The following is a 21,377-nucleotide window of genomic DNA, read 5'->3' as shown; positions in this document are numbered from 1 at the left end:
GAGCTGGCCAGAGCTTCTGCATCTTTAGAAACTCAGATATATTCTGATTCTGTTGGAGAAATGTCCTGAAAAGTCTCAGGTTGTGACAGAGGGTGACCCAGGAGTGCTCTCCCCAGGTCCATCAGGAGCCATGAACTCCAAGTCAGTTTTTGCCTCTGTGTTCACACACAGGCTGGAAGGTTTCCCACTCATATCTGTAGTACCTGGCAGATTTTGCCCTGTAATACATTTTATCACATTCACATACTGAAAACAAAAGATCAGCTTTGCAGCTGTTTAAAAAAATAAAATTGTAATAACAAATTTTGAGTGAAGTCCTCAAGAAAGACCTGATGATGGTACAGAACATTGTGCAGCTACATTTAAAGAGAGACTTTACATACCCAGATAGGAAAAAAATAATATTATCTCTATTATCTGACCTATGTAGAAATTAAAAAATAAGAAACCAGCCAGATAACAAAATAATTTTGCTCTAATACACACTGAACATTCCTTGCCCAGCTACTAAGGTTACAACATTCCTAGGCAGAATCTGAAAAACGAAGAAGAAAGTTCAAATCCAATTTTCAGATCTTTTTCTGCATCTGCTGTTGCATGGATCCTCACCTGCTAAAGCCAGGGAGCTACCTGGCAGGGGTTTTGGGAGGTGACAGGGTTGGTGTCACTGAGCTGTGTTTACCCCCTCGGCTACCACGTTCTGCAGGAGAAACAATAATGAAGAATTTGTGTTTTCATTCCATCATTCCTCTAAACTGCTGCGTGTACTTGGACAGCTCCTCAGTTTGATCCTGCAGCTCCCTTAAGGCGTCTGGGTTTGGATATTGTATTGCAGCATTTTTGGTGGCAAGTGCCAGGTTCTTCAAGAGGCTGCAGAAGCGGCTGCTGCTGTGCAGAACATCATTCCGAGCATCTCTTTCCTGAGTTTCCTGGCAGAGGGAATCCACTAACTTTTGTCCCACCATAATGATCAATTTGCTGTGGGATATGAAGATTTCAGGTGGCTGGTTGCTGCTCAGGCTGCTGGTGAACACACTGATTGCCTTGTGAAGTGCACTGAAACACAGCTTGCAGTGTTCTGGCAGAGCAATTTTCTTGGCAGAGTCCTGCTGGCTTGGAATGACAGTCTTTTTTGCAGGTGGAAAAACCTGGAAATGGGTTAAAAAAATAAATAGACTCAGTTTGGGGGCACACTGATTGTTTCTTTATTTGCTCTACTGTATATTCTCCACCATTCTCCACTTACAGGGAGATTTGGTTAGTTAATAGTTAATAATCACCAAATTGCCCAAGCCCAGGAGTCCTTTACACCATTTCTCTTTCCACAAAGGACTGGACTTCAAAGTGGTACTTTCTCCCAGCTGCCTCTTTTCTCTAAACTAAATTCACTGAACTATGGTTTTAATAATGAATAACACAAAGTGCTGTAGCTAAACATCAATCATTTCAACACAAAACATTCAGACTTTATCTTTAATGATGCTGACTTCATGAGGGTTATGACTGATTTAAAATGTACAATAACAAGAGAGTCCTTGTCAGTGCATGATATCTGAAATACTGACTCTGACTGCCTTATCCCAAATGATACACAAAGGCAAGCAAATTAATAGTATGTCTTGAAACTAGAGTGGTTTATTTGACTTGAGAAAAAGAAGTGTTTTGCATGGGTTTTCAGCATTAATTCTAAGAAATTCTGGAAAAATGAACTATGAGAAAATAAATATCTATATATAGATGTGTGTCCAATGCAAATTATTTTGAATTTTAGCCAGCACAGTACTCAGGGACTAGAAGTCTTCATCAGTAATAATTTTCAAAATCAGAAATACCTTTGGTTTTGAATCTGCACTCTTCTTTGCTACTTCTTTAACTGAACTGATTTTCTGTGCCTGTCACAAATCAAAATAAAAGCAAAGTTGAAAAGGCTTACATAAAATATATTTAAATAGAAGTGTGGTTTTCTCTTATTTCAGGGGGAAATAACTCCATGCTCTGAAGCTTTCATGTTAAGGAGAACAATGATACATTTATTATAAGTAACTATAATTCTTTTCCTACTAAAAATTTGAGATCAAAACCACCACCAAAATACAACATTTTCTAAATTCTAAAGACAAGCCAGAATTTCTTTGGGAAACCAAAAGACTGATATTCTTAGGAGACATTTCAGTAATTCTAAGGAGAATGATTCTAGCAAACTCCTGAAACTACTCTAATAAATCTGATAATTCACAGGGTTTAATTTGTTACTCAAATCTTCTATGAAATCAATGCTTTCCCCTACACCTCCAGTTAGAAAGTTAACATTTCTTGTATGATTATACAAGAAATTTTGTTTGATTTTGTTTGTCAAACAAACAAAAATGTACTGACAAGAAGAGAAGTACAGCTCCAAAGAGAGGAAACAGATTGCTAGCCCCCAGCTAGAAGAAGTCTCTCAAATGAATTTGAACTGGCAAGCTATAATTTTTTTTTCTCAATGCTGGCTGCCTGCTAGGTAAGTTCTGAAATGCCAGTTCTCTTTATTAGATACAATTACTGATCATCCTACATGTGCCATCCAGCACTCCAACAAAATCTTGAAATCACATAAAGTTTGGAAACTTAGTGCGTGCTGAATTGGGTCCTATTGCAAAGATAAAATAATGGTAATAGCTTAATATCTGCAAGTGTTCAAAAACACAGGTAGCAAAATGCAGTTATACTCACCTGGAGCTGCACATATTCACAGTCATCAGTGGGATTTTCATTTGATTTCTCAGAGGAGACCCAAATTTGGCTGAGTTTATCAGGAGTATTTCTTTGAAGTGAATCTGTCTCTATCCTTCTCGGTGCTGTGGATTGTTTTGCTATTTTGTATTCTGGGCTGACTTTTGATGGCTTTATGTCTTGTTCCTTCTCATTTTTCCTGAAGAGCAGCTTTCCATTAGCAATGATAATGGACACAAACCTCTTGATATCATCTGGAACTGTGCGGGCTACCATGACAAAGCGGTCGAGATCATCTGGGTTGTTCTGAGGTTTCTTCAGGACCAAAGCCTCTAGTGCCCAGCTGCAGCTGTTCAGAGCTTCTCTTGTTTCTGTTAAGATTTTGAACGAGTTCATAAGAATTTCAAGCTGTTTTTTAATTCTGGTCTGAAGGTTGTTATCAGTCAGGTAAGAAGCATTTACCTTCACAACTTGAGCAAAGGCCAAGAATTCTCCCAGGGATACTTTTATGTGATCAACTGCTCTCCGGATTTCTTCAATGCTTTTCTCAAGGTGCTCCTGTAATCTCCATTTACTGCTCACAAAGATCATTAAACTTGCAACCGAGCTGGATACACTGTGCTGCAGACTGGTCAGTGTCTCTATTGCCACATCCAGGTCCAATTTAATTTCTTTGGCAGGCTCTTCTGCTGATGACATAGAAGTAGAGTCAGCAGAAGAGTTTAAAGATGTAGAGAGCGTGCTGCCTCTGCTATCCACACTGGACACAGATAATCTGTCTTGTTCTAGTTTGGCATCTCTCAAGAGCTGTGGAGGAGTGATGTATCCTTGGTCCCCAGAACTTTCACTGGCTTTTTCCATCTCTTTCTTGGACTGCCAGGGGGTGGGCAAACCTTTTGGAATATCATAAACATTCTCTTCAGAGATCTGATTCTCAGCCTTTGGAGCCAGGAGATTTGGGGTTACATCACTGCTACCATTTTGGGGCAAAAGGAGCACGTCCCGTGAGGATGGAACATCATAAAGGCGGATATCTGGGAGTGTTAATTTCCTTTGGGTTGGTGGAATATCATATAATGGTGGATTTACAGCTTTGGGTTCAGTATTTGTTATTAGTGGCTTGTACCTGGCTGGGGGTATATCATACAGTGCCTGGTTCTCCCGGGTACGGCCAGAAGGTTTTTGTTTTAATCCTGTTTTTTCAGGTGACACCGGAACATCATAAATCCAATCTGACTTCCGAGGATTTGGCAAGGTTTTGTAATGGCTCCAGAACTTTTTCTGAGATTCATTTTCTGAAGCATCAGTTTCTCTTTTGGGAGGAACATCATATAACTGCAACAGAGCACACGGGATTTAATAAGCAGTGGTTTATGCAAGAAATAAGAACCAAAACTGATTTCTCAGAGTGACTGAGAAATGTAATGTCAATGGAACTGCACCACAAAAAAAGCCCAGAAATTCTATTTTCTAAAATGCAAAGAGCTGCACATATGAAAATTAAAATATTTTGAGCACGGGTGATTAAATAATACAGCAATGTCCCCAGCTAGTGATATCTGTGAGCACTCCCCTGACTCCTTTAGGGTGGGAAATTTCATGAGGGTGGGTAGCTTTCTGAAATGCCTACAAACCAAGTGAAATGCCAGTTTAGTAGTAGATAACACTAAAGAGTTTTAAAGAATGGAGGAGTTTAAGATTTTATTAGTTTCTGTGTAAGAAAGCACTGATTTTCCAGTATTACTACCCACATTTGTATGCATACCCTGACAAAAAAACCAAACAAAAAAACCCAAACCATAAACAGACTCAACTGACCACTCTCAGCTAATTGCAAGTGTTCAATTTTTTACATGATTCAGGTTTGCTAAGACAGATGCAGATCTTTCCCAATGCCTTGAAAACGCAGCTGTTGTCTACACACTGGAAAAAGCTAATGCAAGACCACTTCTTGTGTATGAAAATCCAGACTGATATTAACAGGCACTTGGAGATATATTGTACTGAATGCCTCAAAAATCACAAAGCACAAGCTTGAGGGAGTGCAAGGAGCTACAGGAGTGTGCAGCAACAAGAAACAACTGGAGGTATCACCATGTCATAAAATGTTCAGAAGAACTGGCCAGGTCAGGCTTCCCCATCTGCAGAAAAATGTGTATGAGAAGGGGAGCCCAGACAGAGGTGTTGCAGACCAAAGCCAGAATCTACCAGAATTCCCAAGAACAAAAGATTCTAAGAAAATTTGATTTTGGAAGCACTGATAAACTGTGTCTCTGAGCAGAGATCTGCTCCCAGCTGGTGGGTATGATTGCTGTCAGACATGAGGATGTCAGGAATGCTTCACGGAGCACTGGTCCTACTGTCCCTGCTGAACAGGCTCTGTGCAAGGCTGCCTTGTCCAGATGTGGGGTAGCTGTCAGCCTATAACAATTCTCTTTAAATCCAAAAAACCAGGACGCCTCAGATTTTGTGTGCTGGGATGCTTTGCCCTGAGATCCCACACCTCAGCCCTGGGTATATGTGCTAAGGAACTTGTCAAAATTCTCTTGGGTCCTAAAATGGTTTAAGAAACCCCAAATATTCAGTACTCAACAAATAAGAATATTCATGAAGGCTTTTTTTTTTTTTTTTTTTTTTTGGTTACAAAATTTCAGTTCAGCCCTTTCTTCAAGCCTGGTATTTGTCAAACAGTGGGGAAGAGGTAGGAAGTCTGACCACCCCCCCAGCTGAAGATGTGATCTTATCCCCCCCAACATCAAGGGAGGTTCAGCACCATAGTAAGAAGTGATTATTCTTGTGTCCAAGGATTCTTACATTGCTCCCTGCTGTGTCTTTCTGAGTGACACCTCCTGCCTTTTCTGGGCTGGATGGAATGTTGTAAAGCTGCTTCTGATCCTCCTGGAAACACTCGGTGGATTCGGCCAGCACAGAGCCCTTCCGTGCAGTGGGTGGGGTGGCACCACTCTGGTCAAAGAGGAAAAAAAGTTTACTTGAATCTTTTTTTAGAGGTCCTTGAAGACTTCAGTGGAATCAAAGCTCAGACACTGTGTAGCTCCTCACTTGGACAGTGAGGGTCAAACTCAACCCACTGGGAGGGTGGTGGGCACCACCAACACATCTGGCTTTGGGTCTGCGGAGGGATCATCCCATTGAGAACAAGTGGATAAGAGGTTAATTTATAAACCAAGATCACTTCATTATAAACTAATTAGAGCAGGCTCCATCCTGCACTGCCAGGGAGGCACAAGGTACATGAGGAGAGTCCATGGACATGCCCAGATCCTACACAGACCTTTGGGTGGCAGGTGATGGGTTGGGGCTGGGGCCTGGTGTCTGCCCCATCCTGGTGATCCACACAGCCTGCAGTGACATGTAGTGGAAATGTGGTGACATTCACTGTCCCCAAGCACAGTATCAGCAAGATCATATAACAGGACATTTCAGAGGCAGATGAAACCAACATGCTGCCCTTCCTCTGAGTGCATCGTGGTTACGTGATCTAATCCCTTGCATTTGCTTGCCCAGGAGGCTGGTTGTGTGGGTGACATTTAGTTCCTTTTCATACATGCACTGGTGACTCTTCTGTAAGCACAGAGACCTTCCCAACCAAATGACACAAAGACAAAGCACATTTCTTGACGGATGAGCCAAGGCAGAAAGGCTGACACTGCAGCTGAGAGTTCACTTGTGCCCTAGAGCTCAGTAATGGCAAAACTGAAAGTGTTTATTAGAAACACACCAAATTTAAGACAGATTTATCTAAATGTCTACCAAAGTAAAAAAAATAACCATTTTAGGTTTTGAACTTCCCTAAAATACATCATTTTCTTCCCAATTTTACAAAAAGCAAGCAAGGAAACATTGGAGTTTACCTTAATAGCTACTTTAAGGTCCCACAGTGTCCCAGCTGCACTGGGAGGGACTGAGGCAGAACTCACCTGTGTGAGGAAGGATTCCAGGTGCTGGGTGGATGGAACATCATACACTTCACTCCTGATATTTGGGACTGAAGCTCGACATGCTCTTGGGAGAGTGAGCAGGTGCTTTTAGGGGAAAACAAAACAAAGAAACATTCAATGAGAAAGCTGCAGTGAGCTGTAAGTTCAGGACATCGTTGAAAACTCAGCTGAATAGGTCACCATCAGAGAAATCACTCTTAAGTGATCAAAAACCTTTCAGCTTTTCACAGTTAGACAAGATAGACAAGAGCTGACCTTACAAGCTGACATGGTGCAATTTCCCCATAATTCTCCTTTGACAGCATTTCTGCTTAATTTCAGATAAGTATTGGCACGTGCAAATCAAAATGATTTGTCTTACTAACAAGGGGTGGAAAAGATTTGGAGAAAATCCAGCTTCAGTTATCACTTCAATCTTTAGACTACTCAAAAGCAGAACCACTAAGAAAAGAAAGTGGGGGAATTTCTGCTTCTTCAGACTCACACAGCCATTAGGTCAAGCCATATTTAGCAGGAGGAAGAGCAGCAAAAAGGTACAGGCTGAGATACATTATTCTGTAGTTATGAACAACTGACTCACGTGGAAGGAATAAACATAATTTTAAAAGCAGCTGGTTAAGCAACTAGTTAGGATGCCAGAATCTCAATGTTAGGAAAGGACTTTTTAAAAATCAACTCTTAAAACAAGAGTTTTGTTCATTCAGCATGGGTTTAGCCTGGATAAATAAGTGATACCAAGAAAGTCATCCTTAACCCATGTCTGTTTTCAGCTGGACAGATCTTATTACAGAGCAAAAAGAAATTATGTTGAATATCATATTTTACTGCCTCTTTGAGGAAAAATTATTTCCAAGTACTTTCAGTAGCAGTAAAGCCAGAAGGTGCTCTGTGTATTGGGCAACAAATAAAGAAGTGATAAGGCTTTTCCATAGGGTGAAAGCACACAGGCTTTGAGGGATTTTGTTTTGGTTTGTTGCTTTAAATCAGCTCCCTCAAAGACTTACAGTGGCTTTACCCACCTGCTCAGCTGACAGCTGAGTATGCCAGGAACTTTGCCAGTTGTCTCACGGGATCTGCACGGGGCAGTGGGGAGCACTGGGGACTGTTCTGCCCTCAGACTGCTCACCCCCTGCATCTGTGTGTGGCTCTGGGCAGTTGCTGTGGCAGCAGCTGTGATGTTGGGCAAGAAGCAGCTCAGGCAAATCTGAACTTCTAATGATAAGTAAACAATAAAAGCAGGCTAGAACATTTTCACATTTTTGCCCCATTTTTTTTTCCCCCTCCCCCTTTCTCTTGTCTGTTAGAGTAAAAAAGGCTTAGATACGTTCACTCATGAAATGACAGACAGGAATAGCCAAAGTCCATGTCCTGCAGCATGTCTAAAGGAGGTGCTGCCACTTTGTGCTAGTGTGGTGACATCCCTGAGCAGCAGAAGAGGGAGGCAGCAGCACTCTGAGTTTGCTGAGGTACCAGAAACAGCAGATGCCCACAGAACTCTGCATGGACACGTGCTCTAGACCATCAGAGAAGGAAGTTCTGCGTCCTGTAGTTTAACTTTGGGGTAGGTTTGCAAACAATTTACAGAATTTTCCAAACAAATGGCATATTCTTTACTTCCTGCCCTATTTTACTGCTGCTTTAAACTGTCAAAAAGAGTGAGGGAATACAGAATATAGAGACCCTGACTGGTTGCCTAGATGAGCACTTCTCACATGAACTGTAGCAGAATTGATGGGAGTTTCCTGAACACCATTTCTTTGAATGGCTTTGCTGCCAATCTCATTGAAATACTCAGGCCAATAGCCTTGATTATTTTCCCACTCCTAATGATTACTTTAACAACATTTGTTAACTGTTACAGCTTTTATATTCTTACCTGGTGCGTGGAGCTTTGGGTCCTTTCACTGAGCAGCTGTGCAGCCAAGGCTGGTACTTGGTATATTCCTTGGGCAGGTAGGGTACAGATCCTTGCTGGGGATTTAACCCACCCCTCCATCTTCTCATAGGTAGATGATGACACCGTAGGCTTGGGGATGGAGGGAACCTGGTAGATGTTTTGTTGGCCTGCTGGTGACCCTCCAGAGTCCCCACGGGTGGAAGGAGGCAGAGGGGCAGCCTGAGAGGTGGTGAGGAGCTGGAGGCGGTTTGCAGGGGCCAGACCCTGCCTGCCATGCAGGGAACATTTCCACCACCCCTCACTGCCAATGACATTTTGGTCCAGGACTGTCAGGATGTCTCCTTTACGGAATGCCAGCTCATCCGAGCACTCAGCCTTGTTGTCGTACAGAGCCTTGGCCAAGGTGTTCTGGAGAGAGAAAAAACACACCCAGAATGCAGCTACGCCAACAAAAGTGATGATCAGTTTCCAGCCTGATGTTTATACTCACTCTCATTTCAACCTTACTCAAGGTCATCAGTTCCACCCTAGAGTGCAAAGCTGGAGTCTGCTGATCCAGAGCACCCCAGGCTCATTACTTCTGTGCCACATTAACTCAGGGAAAAATCTGATGCACAGAGTGACACCAGACAAACAGCCCTGCTGGCTGGTAACTCCTCATGGCAGGTCAGTGCATTCGTGAGCTTATCTTCAGATAAGCACACCCCAAACAGTGTCTGTGTTTCTCTCCATCACACAGACATCACCTGCATCTGAATACTTCTGTCTCCAGAATATCTTACAGCACCTTCATAAAGTGCTCTTAATGTATTTTTTTTTTTCAGACTGGAAACCAAGGAAGAAAGTGACTTTCCTAAGGTCACAGAGAATTTGTGAGTTAGCAAAAATTCATATTTCACAAGTTCTTTACCACAGGGCAGCCCTGTCTCAGCTGAAGCCCATAAATTTCTGGCAATCATAAGTCTGTAGATCACCACACTTTATTTTTAGTGGATTTATTTTGGGTATCTGCTTACTCATTAGAAGATGACAGCTAAAAGCATGCCAAATAGTAGAAGCAGGTAGCTATATTCACCTGAGGCATTTGTGCAGAAGGTAGAGCTCTGGACAGAATATTTTTCAGTATAAGATACCATTTGCCTTCAGCTTTAAAACGAGACCAACTGCTTCTCCAACAGTGGGGCATGAGCTATGTTTCAGCTTTAGTTTCTTATCAGAAAGTGCAAGTAATGTCCACAGAGATAGCACCCAAATAGGAAATGTGATGCCTTGTATTTTTGTCCAGAGCATTTGCTGTAAAACAACAGCTGGCTTGAAGTTGCAGCAGAAGAAAACCAATTTGTCAGCTCAGCTGATGAAAGTAGCTCACTGTTAGAGCACTCAGTTCTTCCTCAGGGTGGCCGTGAACAAAAGCCTCTTTATGATATGTGGGCTTGTCCCTCAGCAGCTGCCAGGGATGGACAACAGTCCCATTTACCTTATGTCCTAGCCTGGTTAAAACAGTCATCTTGCTTTGAACATGGGAGTCCACATTCTATTTAAACAATGCCAAATGCTCTGAACCACCTGTGCTGAAGTCAGACCTCCAGGAATCCCACCACAGGGTACATCCCAGGGAGGACTTGGGCTTCACGGGGTGTTGCCATTGTAAAAAAAAATAAATAAAAGCAACCAAGTTTTCCCACTATTGAATAACACTTCCAGATTTGGCTTAACACTTGACTCCTTGCTGGGTGCTGCACTGAAAGACAAACCCTCTGCTTCAGAGGATGGGCAGAGGGATACTCTCCCTCTTTTGCACAGTGGCAATTGAGATGTGAAGAGCCTTATCCAGGCGGATGCAGGGACCGGGTGGCAGAGCCAGGAAGCCTGAACTCAGAATCTAATCCCCTGCCTACTGCCTTACACAACAAGACTGTCCTTCCCAGTTTGCACCAATGCAAATAACAGGAAAAATTAGTTCAGAGTGTGGTTTTAAAAAGCATCCAAATGCTGACATTTCCCCAGCTAATTCTTTCTTATGGAAACAGCATACTAAACACATTATTGTACCTATTTCCTTAGTTAATGTACAAAACTATGTAAGTACAATTTCAAATCTCGTTTGGTTTAGAATGAATATATTGGTTTTCACTAGGTCAGAATTTGATGAGTAAAAGTTTCTGCAACCTAAGTTATGTGGAGTGAGGAGATCCTCTTCCCACCAGTGATACTTCAATAAAACGTGACTGGAGTAGGTATTAGCAGGAGAAATAATTCCAGCTCTTCTCTCATCTCTTTTCCTAGATATTGGTAGAGCTGGTCTGCAAAGTGGTTCAGATTCTGAAAGCTGATCTTCAATTTGTGGAGCTCAAACTAGGACACGTGGGCTGACATCTCTAGGCAACACAAATATCCTGAAAACTTCGAAATAATTTCACCTACAGGCCAAGTAGGGTATTAAAAAAAAATATAGGACACTAGAAAACTTGACCCAGCTAGAACAACAAATCTGTTTATAGATTATATCATATGTGATCTGTAGGGCTGGAACAGAAAAAAAAATAAATTAAAACTTTAAATAGAGAAGAGTTAGGGACAGGCCCCAAGCTCCAGACTACTGAACATGAATGAACTGAAAGACTGTCAGACCTCTGCAGGTCAGTGGAGCTCTCAAACAGCAGAGGCAGAAAAAAAAGAGGAAAAAGAAAGAAAAAGAGCAAAGGTTCTTCCCTCTAAGGCAGTGCTAAATTAAGTGTCAAGTTTCAGGACACATGGTTTGTACAACAGAGCTGGAGAACAATTCCACCCACTCTTAGTTCCAATCTTGCATCAGTGCACAGCAACATCACTCGAGCAGGAGGTTTATGGCAGTCGAGTGTTTGATCCCCCAGCAGAGATACCAAGTCTATCTCCAGTTCCTTGGAGTCAGGTTATTTGCAGTACAGGCTCTGGCTCATCTAACATGGAGTTATTTGTCAGAAATGAGGCACTATCTACACTTTCAGCTGCCTGGGACATATGTAAGGGATCACTGTGGCAGCCTCTCTCTCTCTCATGTAAGCAGAAGCATCTCTGACCTGCCATTAGCTATAAACAAGGACTGCATTCCCAGGATCGCAGAGACCTTAGGGGCTGCCTGGCTAGGAGGATGCTGTGCTTTGGGGCCAAAGGGATCTACATTTTTTCTGTCTTAGCAGAGGAGAGGAAGCTGGCTGTCCAACACTGTCAGCCACAAGATGCCATCTAGGGCCAGCTGTGCAGAGTTTTTATACAATCTCATTAATGTATCCTTACAATAACCAACATGTAATAAACACTAAAGCAACACAGAGGAGAGAAGGTTTTTTTCCTTCTTTGACATTTGTTGCTTCTTCCCTGTCAGCAGTCCTGGAAAAAAAAGTCTCCCCAGACAAAGAACATCTTAAAAGCCAGTTTATCACCCATGAGAGAACACCTCTGCAGTCAGTGCTGTTACTCTTCTTTCACCGAGCAGATTTGACCAGGATAATGACAAAGCACAGACCTAGAAAACAGAGGTTACATCCTCTGTAACCACTTCCTGAGATGCTGTTCTCCCTCCTCAGAGTCCATGACCTCCTTAGAGCAATGCAAATTACTCACATAGCTTGAGCCAGCCGCAGGGAATGGATTTAGAGTACAAGACCTCTGGTAACAGAGTTTCAGTTAACTTGGGTGTGTAAAGAAAGTTCTCTTATAGCTGGACATGTGTCTCCTTTCACAGGATTGTTAAGATAAATCAGACTTTTTACATCTTTATAGCCTGTGGAACCTTATCCAACAATACTTCCATTACCAAACCTAACAGCCCTTGGGAGCCTTCAGCATGAAAGCTGTTAAATTCATGGTTATTAGTGGAGAGAGGGAAAATTTGAATTTCAGCTCAGGAAAGCTGATAATAGTACAATTCTATAATATGAAATTCTATAACCTTAAGATGGGAGTGCTCAGACTGTTATCTGTGCTCTGTGATAGATCCAATATACACGTGTGCCAAGGCAAAAAGCCCACTATAACTAAAGTCTCCCGATCCCCCTCCTATTCCAATCCCCATGCTCAATCTATACTGCTATGCAACAGAAAAAGCCCACCCTCCTAAATGCAAGTATTGCTAGAAAAATGCTTCACAATTACAAAATTATCTTGTCTGCAAGCATGCCAAAATAATTTCTGTACTCTACTCTTCCCACTCAGTTTCTATTTGGAAACTCCAGTTCCTTACTCCTTACATATCATTCCATATGATATGTAGGTATTCTTGTACTTCACAGCATTATAATGATGTTGTTTAAAATTTGCTTCTTAAAACTGTATTTAAATAATCTTAGAAAAACTGTTTTAATCATGTGAGTCTTTGTGGATGAAGACAACTATTTCTCAACTTCATTTACAGATTAAAAAAAAAAAATCTCTAAGCACATTTACTGCAGGAGAATGGGATTTAGAATGAGGAGAAGGAAAAAATAGAAGGAAAGGCAGTGGGCTGTGTTTGCTAAACAGTTATGTCCAGGCATCAGTGACACCTCTGCCATGTTTACAGAACTGTTTCCAGTTAATCTCTTCACCTTCTAATAAAGCTGAAGAAATAAACATTCTCCATCGCCTGCTTAGCTGGGAACACACTTCCCAGAGAATTCCCTTTTAAATGGTAGATCAAGTTGAGTCAGTTTATTCTTTGCCCAGTTCAGTTCATTGTAAAGAGTTTACATGGTCAACATACACAGAAGGAAAAAGAGTTAAACACTCACATCTTTCACCTGTGTGCATGTGCATTCCTTCTAGCTCTGGGGTTTGCTCACCCCACTTGATGTGCAATGTGTTCTGTGACTTGCAGAAGGTTCTTCTGCTGTATTTATTGGTTTTGTGTGCATATTTTGAAAAATACATGTTTTGGTGATACAGAAGTTTCAGATCTTCTGCAAGCATACACGAGCAATGGATGTCAGGACTTGCTTTCATTGCCTATGCAAAGGGTTAACTGATTTTTAGAGAGGGGTACCAGGTGTTAATCCATCAGGTTTTGAATTCTGAACTATCAAGCCAGTTTTTGATAAAATAAATAACAACCAGTTTTTCAGCTTCAGGCAGAACCACTTAGAAATTGTGCAGCTTCATTTCCCAGTGCTGCAGGGGTGGGAATTCCAGGCCAGTCCTGTTAATTTTTCCCAGAGGTAGTTAACAAAATTCTAACTGGGTTAAAACCAACAGAAAATCTCTGCTGCTTCCAGGGTGATCAGGATTTCATTCCCATTCATAGCATTTTTGCATATGTGGTTTTATGGCCAAGTTAAAGAAAAAATAAACTGTCACTTCCTGATATTTAAAAACCTGTGTATGTCTGGATGTCTGGGTTTTGGTTGCTCCTACTATCCACTATGCCCATGTGATCCAAATTGCCTTTTTTTTTTTTTTTTTTTTTTGGTATTTATAAAGCTTTTAGCATCTTAGTTACATTTTACCACAACACTTATTTCTAAGCATGGCTTTAAAGATACAGAAAGTTCTGATGAGCAGGAGTTTTCTCCTCCTGCCTTGATGCAATAGTTGCTTCACAGTGATGCTATAGAGCAGGATCCTTGCTCTCCTCCCTCTGCTTGCCCAGGAAATGGGCAAGATACTCCTAGGATGGGTCATCAGAAGAAAACTGCAAATTTTTCATACACAGGGACCATGGGATACCCTTCCTTGTGGCATGACAGGATGCCACCCCTGCAGCCATCCCATCTGGCCTGGGGAGAGTCCCTGTCTGTTCCCTGGACATGGCAGCAGTGACAGCACCCAGGAGACAGAGAGACTCAGGGTGGGTGTGCTCTGATTCATAATGAATCAGCAGCAACACCACAACTCCCAAAGGCTCTCACTTCCTCCTCTCTCATCACAGTTACCTGCCCCAAAGTATTAATTCTTTAAGACCACCCTTTTGGGCAAAGCTGAAATGTTAACTTTTCTCTGTGAAAAGAAGGGGATGGATTTCTCTGAGCAGAGCCACGCATCACTGCTCCCACAGAGCAGCTGCTGTGGGTTGCCCCTTCCCTATCATTAGCACTGGGCACATGGTGACCACACAGACCCTGCCCTGGGTCTCAGCTGCCAGGGCTCAGCTGTAATGTCAAGCTGAAAGATTAACTTCATTTCACAGCCAAAGAAACCCTGGTTAGCACAAAGCAAGGTAATGCTAAGTGTCTGTGCTGTGCTGGAAGTCTGGGAAAAAACATTAGCTATGAAATGGATTTGTTCCATCCACTTATTCCTCCCTCCTCCCAGAAGGGCAGCATTTCCTAAAAATGAACATTGCCACCACTCCTTCCCCCTTCTGAGCATGAGGTATCCCTGCACAGAGCACTGCAGGACAGTCAATTGTTATCCCAGAGTGCAGACTTTCCCTGGCCCATGCAACACATATTACAACTACTTGACATTTTCTTCATCAAAGGTGGCTCAAGTAGTACAACATTTGCATTACTCATTTCCTAGTAACCACTGTTAAAAAAAACTAGTGGGTAATCTATTTTGAGATAAGGCATAATGCAAACATTAATCATTTAAGCTCATTATTTCCAAGAAAATACAGAAAAAAAGGGCCAGACAGTCATTCATAGCAACCTATCTAAAAAGGCAAATAATTACTGAATACACACAATACAAACCCTTACTCCTTTTTAACCATCCTGCTGGTTTTGATAAAGCAGTTTTTCAGCTCAACCTAGATTGTATTTCAAAAATTAAGACCACATCCTCTGTTAGTAACATGCAAACAAGATCAACAGCACCCTCTGAAAAGCAATCCTGACAGATGCAGACACTCTACACACTTCCCCTGCAAACTAGATAGGCAAATAAATTAACTGCAGCAGAAATAAAACAATCCAGTACTTACATTGACCTTCATTTTGTTGTCTCCTAGTTCCCTGTTACTCCATCACCTAAAGAGGAGGACACAATCTCCCCCAGCCCTTTCTCTCCAAGTTTGGGTGGGTGGATAAGGCAGGAGGATTCCTGGCTCTGGCTGGAAGCCTGAAGAGCAAATGCCCAACCTCCTTCCCCCTCCTGCTGCATTTGCTGGGAGCCCCAGAGGAAAGCAGCTATTGCAAAGGAAGGGAGCTCATTACGTAGCAAAATTATCTGCAGGGTGCAATTGGGCTGCAGCTGCTGATGCTAATGAGGGCCTGGTGCAGGACACACAGATGTCCCTCCTGAAGAGACCCCAAGGAAAAGCTTTTTCTGCTTTGCAACTGCATCTAAACAGGACAACAAGGGTCAGTGGGGATGAACCAGAAAGGGAGGGTTGGATTTTGAAGCATTTTTGTCTATCTTGAAGTATCATTTTTCACTACTGATTTGTTTTTTCTTTATTTTTTAATTTTTTTTTATACTTGAAAGGAGTTTGATATTCTTAGAAATGTTTACAGTCAGGTTTCTAGGTAACTGGACAGATCTCTTTTTTAGTTACAAAAATCCCTGCAAGGATCTCACTGTTCAGAGGCAGAAAACCTGAGTAGGAAAGCTGAGCATTAGCTGCAGATGAAGGAGTTTGTTTCCTTGTTAATTTTTTTTTAAATCTTTAATATTATTAAATAATACTGTTATTTTAAAATATTCATAGTTGCTATTTGCTCAGCAACAGCTGCCCAGGTTATGCTTACACACACACTGCTTTCCCAGCTTTGTGCTCCTGAAGAGTGGGGTTCGCAACCTTACTGGTTTTGTCTCTGTACTTGGTGCCTTTTCTCTGGTCTCTTCCTTCCTCTTTCCATGATAACTTCAAGATGAAAATAGATAATCATTCCCAAGCCCACTTGTGTAATTGTGTAACTGGGAAAGTGATGCATTTTGAATAGAAAATTCTTTCTTAACAAAATCTAAACCTCTGGGCTGGTACAAGGAGCAGACAAGCAGCTAATGGACCAAATGAGAAAGAATTCTGGCATGGAGCAGCTCATTTTAATTCCTTTGACACTGTTGGTTTTTCCCCCACTATTACAAGCAGCAGTTTTACTAGTTTGACAGTCCACACAGAGACAACTTACTACCCTGGGATTTTTCAGGTGCTACCAGCACTTGAAATGATCTAAAAGTAACAAAGCCACAACTTGTGGCCACAAATCTACTTTCAAATGCAATTATATGTTCCCTTGAATTCATCCCACATGGAATCACTCCCACACTGGGGCAGGGAAACCCTCTGCAGACCGTGGGTCTCCCACTCCAGGGCAGGGTTCCCCCCAGGACATGTGTGTCCCACACCAGGGGAGGGACAGAGGCACAGGGGAGTGGAAAGGGCAATAACCCCAGAGCAGCAGCCAGAGACCTCTTCCCTCAGCCCCAACCTCTTGTGCCACCATCACCTCCTTGAAGGAACCAGAGTGGGCAAGGTGTACCCTGCTCAAAAATCTGTCAAGTTGAAAGTAGGAGAGGGGGGGTAAAGGCGTTAATTTAAGTGCTTGCTTAGTTGTTCATTTATTCTTTCTCCATCACTCAAATCAGGGATTAGAAGCTTGTGTTAACTGGCAATAAACGAGGAGATAATTCCTTGGGTTGAGACTGCTCTGTCCATTGCTGAGCTACTTCCCTAGGAAAGCTGGGCATCGAGGCACTGCCACCTGACTGCATCCCTGAGAACAGCCCCAAATTTACTGTGTGAAGCCCAGGAAAATGGAGACTTCACCATTCTCTCCAGTATTGCCTCTTGGCTGTAAGTAACCCCTTGCTCATTATATTAGCTCTGGCAAATCCTATTTTCTCCCAGGTGTTTGTGATGGGGGTGACAGCAGACACCCCGGAGTCACAGGGCTGTGGGTGCAGAGGAGCTTCCAGAAACACATCTCAGGTTCCTCACACAGTTGTTTGTGGACAACTGGGCATTGTGGAAGGGGAGACAAATTTCAGATAAACTTAACGTGTTTAAAAAACACTCCTAATTTTCCCTTGGCAACAGCACAATGTTGTCAAACAGTACAAGAAGTATTTCCCAAGCGCAGCCCGTCAGGCTGTGTTTTAAATTGCATCAAGAGCTGCAACGTTTCCTGTGCAGACTGTGTCACAGATGTAGATGCAACAGGAAAGAAATAACATAATTTATCTGTATTCTCTTCTGTATTCAGTATTTATATACTGAATTAATTTTCAGAAATGGTTTTCCTTGTGAACGTAGAATAGTTGAGGCAGCAATAGTATTTCTGTACCAAGTACAGCATTCAAACATTAAAACAAACAGTACTGCAAGGGTAGTAGGAACCTTATAAACAGTTTGTAAAATAGATAGCAGAAATAAATTTGACATTTTCAGTTGTTACTCTGCTGAATTTGTCTGGTCATGCTGTGACTTTGTCTTAAGATTTCACAGCAGAACAGAACTATTACATTTATTTAGCTACTGGCAATCCATTTAAGAAAACTGAAAATATCATTCCTAGAAATAGAGACTCTCTTCTTTGTATAGAAGTGACTCATGTCCTGCATCAGTTCCTGATGACTTACAATGAAACTAGTCCTCTTCTATTTGCATGCCTTCTTGGAAGATTATGAATTAAAAAAGGACTCATCAAGCTAGTACTAAGCTTTTTTCCCCCCACCATATTTTTTATCAATTTTCCAGGAAGCAGTTTATTTACAGTAAACACTGAGATCATAATCATAAAGAAAAATTCCATTAAGCTGCTTATTAGCCTTGCAGACAGTAGCAAAATCAAGATACTGACTTTGAATCAAGACCCTTACAGCTGAGGCTTTATCTGTGCACACGAATAAAAAAATTCCGAATGCAATATGAATACATAAATAAATGTAAAACCCCTAATAAACTAATTCCAGTCTTTGAAAGTAACAAATAGTGTTTCAAAATGTTTTCTGTTCTGTGTATAATGTAGGGTAATTTTCTATCATGCAACAGGTCACTTGAATTGTCACTGAAAGTCTCTGTTGACATCACCATGTCTCAAATGTTAGCAGAGCAGTAAGACAGGTTTAACTTTGAATTTTTCCATTTATTATTTCACCAATGTGTTTATTCACAGGTATTTGCTATTTGAAAATCCTACTTTACTCACAGTCCTCCCAAAGAAGATATTTCTTTCAGTTTATAGTTTTGTAACAACCAAAAGAGCCAGGAGACAGCAGGTACATGTGAACACTGTAAAGAGCTCTCTGTCCATGAGAATACTGAACATTTCCAACACCACCAAGCATCATCCTGAATTCAAACACCAAACCCTACTCTAGAACCCTTTTGTTTATATGCTGTATTAAATAAAAAAAAAAGACATACCTTTGCAGCTCTGTCAATTCCTATGTTTTTATCCATTGTTGTCATATTGTTGTCATTCACCTGCGGTGTCACTTTGAGCAACAAGATAATTACAGCATGATGAAAATTTCAGCTTTGCAGTCACTGTGTGTTAAGAACTGCATCACAAGAAAGCACATCTGACAAATCTACCCCTAGAAGCATTCAGGAATTTGTAAAAAAGATTATCCTGGCAAATAATTTCTGTGGCAACAGGTAAGACTAAAAAGAACAGAGTGCAAAATAAAACATTAGCATCTAACAGTGAGAAAATACTCTGTCTGCATGTGGAATTTTCCTTGATCTCTGTCACCAGCTTGTCGCAATTAACCACACTCACAAGTCCAACCCTTCTGTTTTGCTACACGTTCCTCTATTTCCTCTTTTAGAAACGTAACAGCTACAAGAATACTACACACCACATGGGGCTGCACAACACTGGATAGAAATAAGACCACCAGAACGTAACAGTCCAGGATTTTGAAACCAACATTTTTTCACAACTTCCAAAGTGGTCTCAACTGTTACAGCATCAATACAATTTTTGTTATAAAGGGGCTTTGTTTGTGAGAGGTAATACCCTGTGTTACCATTCATACCTGAGGGTGAATGCTGTGTGCGAGACCCCTCCTGGCTGCACCAAGGCTTAAACACACACACAAGCCAAGGTTTTGGCTCCTGTTCTGCACAGTGAGGAGAGCAGTTTTCCTGTACCACGTTTGAAGGGTCCTTGACAGCCACACAAACTTCCTAACCTGAACTACAATTATCTTAATTACTTCTCTGTTATTCCACTTCAGTGGTCTCTGGGATTCAGTCTCATGGGACAGCTCTGGTGGAAAGAGGTGCCCCTGAATCCTGACAATTAATATTGATCCCAGAGTTGTACCCCCTCTTCAGTTGAAAGTTTGAAAACTGTTTCAATGAGTGGCAAACACGCTGGATCTCAGAAATGGCCTTTTAGGAAAGATTTTTTTCTTGAGCCATGTGCCAGTTGCTAACTGCCAAGGAGTGCTAAAGACTGAAAGATACAAAACATTAGGACTTGAAGGTGCTTTGCTTTCATGCTGGCATGGCTGTTGCCCTCCTGCATTAGCTGGGGCATTTATTGCTCCATGACAGCTTCTTGCAAGGAGAGGTCAGAGTAGGTCACATGCTAAATGGATGCAAAAACCTTTGGAGAGGTGATAAAGAATTTCTTGGAGGTGATAAATGGAGAGGATGATGGTGCTTCTCTGAGCAGAGCAGCTCACTGCTATGTAGTTACCAAAAGGTACAAGGCTGCAGAAGTATAGAAGGGCAAGTGGCTGCACTGGGATTGTAAGTGATCAAACCAACCCTCTAGGTGTGAATCTTCTCTAGCATTCAGATCATTCAGCAGGATCACCTCGTTCCAGACTTGCTCAGTACAATGTTTCCCCCCAATCAAAAGCAGATCTAAAGCTGACTACGTGTGCACAACCTTGTTCTTCAAGATGCAGCTATGGCTCCTCCTTGCAGTGCACTCCAAAGGAGCTGCCACTATCAGTGTAGCAGGGTGGCAAGAGGACTGTAGTGGAACAAAGCAATCAGACACCTCTGATTACTGAGAAGTGGGTGTGAGCTGGTATCAAATCCACCTGTGCCCAATTAGGGCAGGCCCCCTATTGAGCATGTGCAAGACCAAGGTGAGGCTCTCTGTGGAGTCTCGAACCCGGGGCTTTTGGCATTGCAGTACTGGGTCTTAACCAGCTGTGCCACGAGAGCCTCACCTTGGAGGCGATGAGCGCTAGTGGCGCAATAAAGGTAATACAGTGTTCAGGAGTGAGCTAGTCTGTGGCTGTGAGTTTCACCTTTTTTTGGCCCCTGGTCTTGCACATGCTCAATAGGGGGCCTGCCCTAATTGGGCACAGGTGGATTTGATACCAGCTCACACCCACTTCTCGGTAATCAGAGGCGTCTGATTGCTTTGTTCCACTACAGAGGACTGCTGGGGCTGAGCCAATACAGCATCCAGTAATGACTCCAGTGTCAGGACTTACCTTTTCCCTCCCACTGAGCTCTGGTTCTTCTTGTTTCTCCACCCAAAAGCCACCAGAACTGCTATCTCATGCCTCCCAGATTTCTAAAATTTTAGAAACTTGAAGTGAGGCAGTGAAGGAACAAAGAGGATTGCTAATGTCATGCACAGCAGTAGCTTTTAAAAGAAAATTAAATTTCATTCTCTACCTTTAAAATCATCCCACATTCTATGCTGTAAATCTATAGATGTATCTTATTAACATAATTAATCAAACTTTAACATGTCCCCAAAGACAGTCTTCCAATATTCAATTAATTTCTTCTCTTATACAGAAAGAAAAACTAATACATTTTTCTTCTTTATATATTAAATAACTTTTTGAAGGGTAATCTTTATTTAAATATAGACAAAACCTGTACCCTCATCAGCCCTTGACAAGACACTTCATCAGTGGTAATGGAAAGTTAATCCAGAAGTAAGAACAATCTTACATTAAAAAATCCTCATGAAAGCAAGTGCTGAGCT

At 41.9% G+C, this 21,377-nt stretch overlaps 1 protein-coding gene across 1 annotated transcript; it reads right to left on the bottom strand.

The window, feature by feature from the left end:
- Window positions 1–338: 338 nt before the first annotated feature.
- CASS4 (Cas scaffold protein family member 4) lies at window positions 339–15,551 on the bottom strand. The gene is made up of 7 exons (XM_030462938.1): window positions 15,446–15,551; window positions 8,548–8,976; window positions 6,651–6,755; window positions 5,527–5,676; window positions 2,713–4,047; window positions 1,833–1,892; window positions 339–1,148 (listed from the first exon to the last, which is right to left on the bottom strand). The coding sequence occupies exons 1-7, from the start codon at window positions 15,455–15,457 to the stop codon at window positions 735–737; spliced, it is 2,505 nt and encodes an 834-aa protein (XP_030318798.1). The 5' UTR covers window positions 15,458–15,551; the 3' UTR covers window positions 339–734.
- Between the last annotated feature and the right edge of the window lie 5,826 nt (window positions 15,552–21,377).

The sequence above is a fragment of the Calypte anna genome, chromosome 20, assembly GCF_003957555.1.
Source record: "Calypte anna isolate BGI_N300 chromosome 20, bCalAnn1_v1.p, whole genome shotgun sequence".
Lineage (NCBI taxonomy): Eukaryota > Metazoa > Chordata > Aves > Apodiformes > Trochilidae > Calypte > Calypte anna.
This window is presented reverse-complemented; position numbering and strand designations above follow the sequence as displayed.

Coding starts and splice junctions, on each gene's coding strand:
- CASS4 (XM_030462938.1), bottom strand. Junction 4,048..5,526: donor AAGACACAGCAGGGAGCAAT/GTAAGAATCCTT, acceptor GCTCTGTTGCAG/TTATATGATGTTCCTCCCAA. Junction 1,893..2,712: donor GTGAATATGTGCAGCTCCAG/GTGAGTATAACT, acceptor GATTTGTGACAG/GCACAGAAAATCAGTTCAGT.